At 19.5% G+C, this 2500-nt stretch overlaps 2 protein-coding genes across 2 annotated transcripts in view; one reads left to right on the forward strand and one right to left on the reverse strand.

The window, feature by feature from the left end:
* The window catches only part of Phum_PHUM366520 (chaperone binding protein, putative), a gene marked incomplete at both ends in the record, with an annotated part of 1239 nt that extends 1153 nt beyond the window's left edge, over window positions 1-86 (forward strand). Inside the window, one exon of the mRNA XM_002428115.1 lies at window positions 22-86. Coding sequence (XP_002428160.1) covers window positions 22-86 — 65 coding nt within the window. The remainder of the gene's footprint in view (window positions 1-21) is intronic.
* A 901-nt stretch (window positions 87-987) lies between these two features.
* Window positions 988-1955, reverse strand: Phum_PHUM366630 (uncharacterized protein; the record flags this gene model as incomplete). Its single annotated transcript, XM_002428116.1, has 2 exons — window positions 988-1382; window positions 1937-1955. 2 exons carry the CDS (start codon window positions 1953-1955, stop codon window positions 988-990), a joined length of 414 nt encoding a protein of 137 aa, XP_002428161.1.
* Between the last annotated feature and the right edge of the window lie 545 nt (window positions 1956-2500).

Raw genomic sequence — 2500 nt, forward strand, 5'->3', positions numbered from 1 at the left:
TATTAAGTACAAATTGGAAAGACGTAAAAAAAGAAAAAGTTACTATGAAACCACCCGATGGAATGGAATGGAAAAAATGGAATTAATAACTATCAATAATAATAAAAGTAATTAAAAATTAAATTTTTACAAATTTGTTATTATTATTAAAATCAATCTCTACAAAAAAAAAAAATTTACGAGAAAAAAAAAAAATTATTTTCAATGAAATATGTCTTTTTTTTTTAAAAAAAATTTGTAAACATATAAAATGTAACCGTTTTTTTCATCATTTGAAATTCTGTAATTATTATCATTATTTTCTTTTTTTTTTATTAAAGTCAATTTTAACGAATTAAGAAAAAAAAAACATCAATTTTTTTAATGTTTTATTAACGGTTTATTAAAAAACAAATAATTAATTAGTTCTATATATAATAATAATCACAGATTACAATATTTATTTTATTTACAATTTATGTGAAATGACTAAATTAAAACACAAAAATTTATATAATAAATATTTTTTTTTTACACGAGGAACACTTTAATTAAAAAAAAAACAAATTAAATGATAAATATTTATTAATCGATCGGTTTTCATTAATGATTTATGAATATTTTAAATTAAGAAAACCACGAAAAGTTAATAAAATTTGTTTTTAAAAAATTATCAATCAAATTTTCCAATTTAAATTAAAAATTTTTTCATAATAAATCATTAATTATTTAAATTAAAAAAGAAAAAATTTCATCGATGTGAAGTGGCACTAGAAAAAAGAATATTTTTAAATTTTATTCTTTTAACGGTTTTTTTATTAAGAAAAAAAAATGTCGGAAACTAGTGGGAGATTAATATTTATTACTTATGTTTTTTTAGTTAAGTGAAGTTTTTTTTAAAAATATTATTTGAACTTCGTTCCTCTTTATAATAATAATAGTAATTATGTATTTTTTTGCTGCTAATAATAATAATAATGGTAAATATTAATATTTAACCTAACGTTATCAACTTTCGGGTTGTCTTTTGTATAGTTTACTTAAATGTTCGATGACGGAACTATCATCTTTACGGTATTTATATACATTTTTAGAATAATCTATTCTATCATCGATACCCGGTACTTTATTAAATTTAATTTTACCAATTTCTTTTTGTGTCAATATATTATTCCTCCACCAATCGATCCATTTACCACCTAGTGTGTTTGATATTTTATCACTTTTTTTATTTTGATGTAAAAAATAATTTTTCATTTTATTTACATAATCCATTAGATTATTTGTATTTTTCATAACTAAAACTTCTCTTTTAGCCGAATAATCAGGATTTGCCGAACCTAATTTATCAGTATGAGTTTGTGGACCTAATTCTAATAATATTTGAAAATCTGCATGTTGTCCTAAATTAAATCCTATTCCAATTCTTGAATCAGTTCCTAAAAATTATTAATTTATTATTATTGGGTTTTCTCTTTCTTAATCATAAACTATTACTTAATTTAAAAACTTATTAATTATTAATTTTAATAATAATTATTACCTTTTTTAACAGGGGGTATGCTGGAATAAACTAATGATAGAAAAGATGGAAATTCTTCAGGAATGATAAAACATTGTGCACCTGAAAATAACAAAAGGTATGATGATTTGTTTTATAATTAAATTCATTTTCTTTTTTAATTAGAAAGGAGTAGAAAGTTATTTATAAACAAAAAAAAGAATTTTTTTTTTTTTTACTTTTACAAAACACTATCACAACTAGATTTATATCAAAAAAATGTTTGTTTGAGTGCATTTAATCAAATTTAATTATTTATGATAATGAAATGATGATAAAAAGAAATTAGAATAATTTAAATTTTTAAAAAAAATTGCATTTCCTCTTAATCTTTTTTTTTTAAATGATAATTTAATTAATTAAATTAAAAATTTTAGAAACTTTTTTTGCCTAAACTCTTATTCAATGCAAACATGCAGACATGTTAAAAAAATTAATTTAAATTCATTTTTTTTTTTTTTTTTTAAATGGATTTTATAGCAAATAATTAAAAAATTAATTAATTTTTGTGTGTTCACTGATAAATTATATAATTTAAACAAATTTTAAATAATTCTTCTGTCATGGTAATTAATTAATTAATTAAAAAAGAAAAAAACAAAAATTTTCCAATTCAAAAAAAAAATTTTTTGTAATCCATTTTGCTTAAAATTCAGTTAAACTTTTAAAACAAACAACACAAATTTTTCTTTCGTAATAATCACAATAATCATCATCATCATCATCATCATCATTATTATTATTATTATTAATTTGGTTGGTTTTTTTTTTGTAATATAACTTTCTATTGAATCACGAAATTAAGTGAAATCCGCGTAAACACCATCACACTCATCACAAATTTTGCATAACTTTTTACTTCCGTTAGGGAAAAAAAAATTTTTTTTGGGGATGAAATACTTACAGGATATAAGGGTTGTTAACCCAGCACAAAATTCAATAAATTTTTCTATAAATAAC

The sequence above is a fragment of the Pediculus humanus genome, genomic scaffold (genome assembly GCF_000006295.1).
Source record: "Pediculus humanus corporis 1103172107790 genomic scaffold, whole genome shotgun sequence".
In the NCBI taxonomy this organism is placed as follows: Eukaryota; Metazoa; Arthropoda; class Insecta; order Psocodea; family Pediculidae; genus Pediculus; species Pediculus humanus.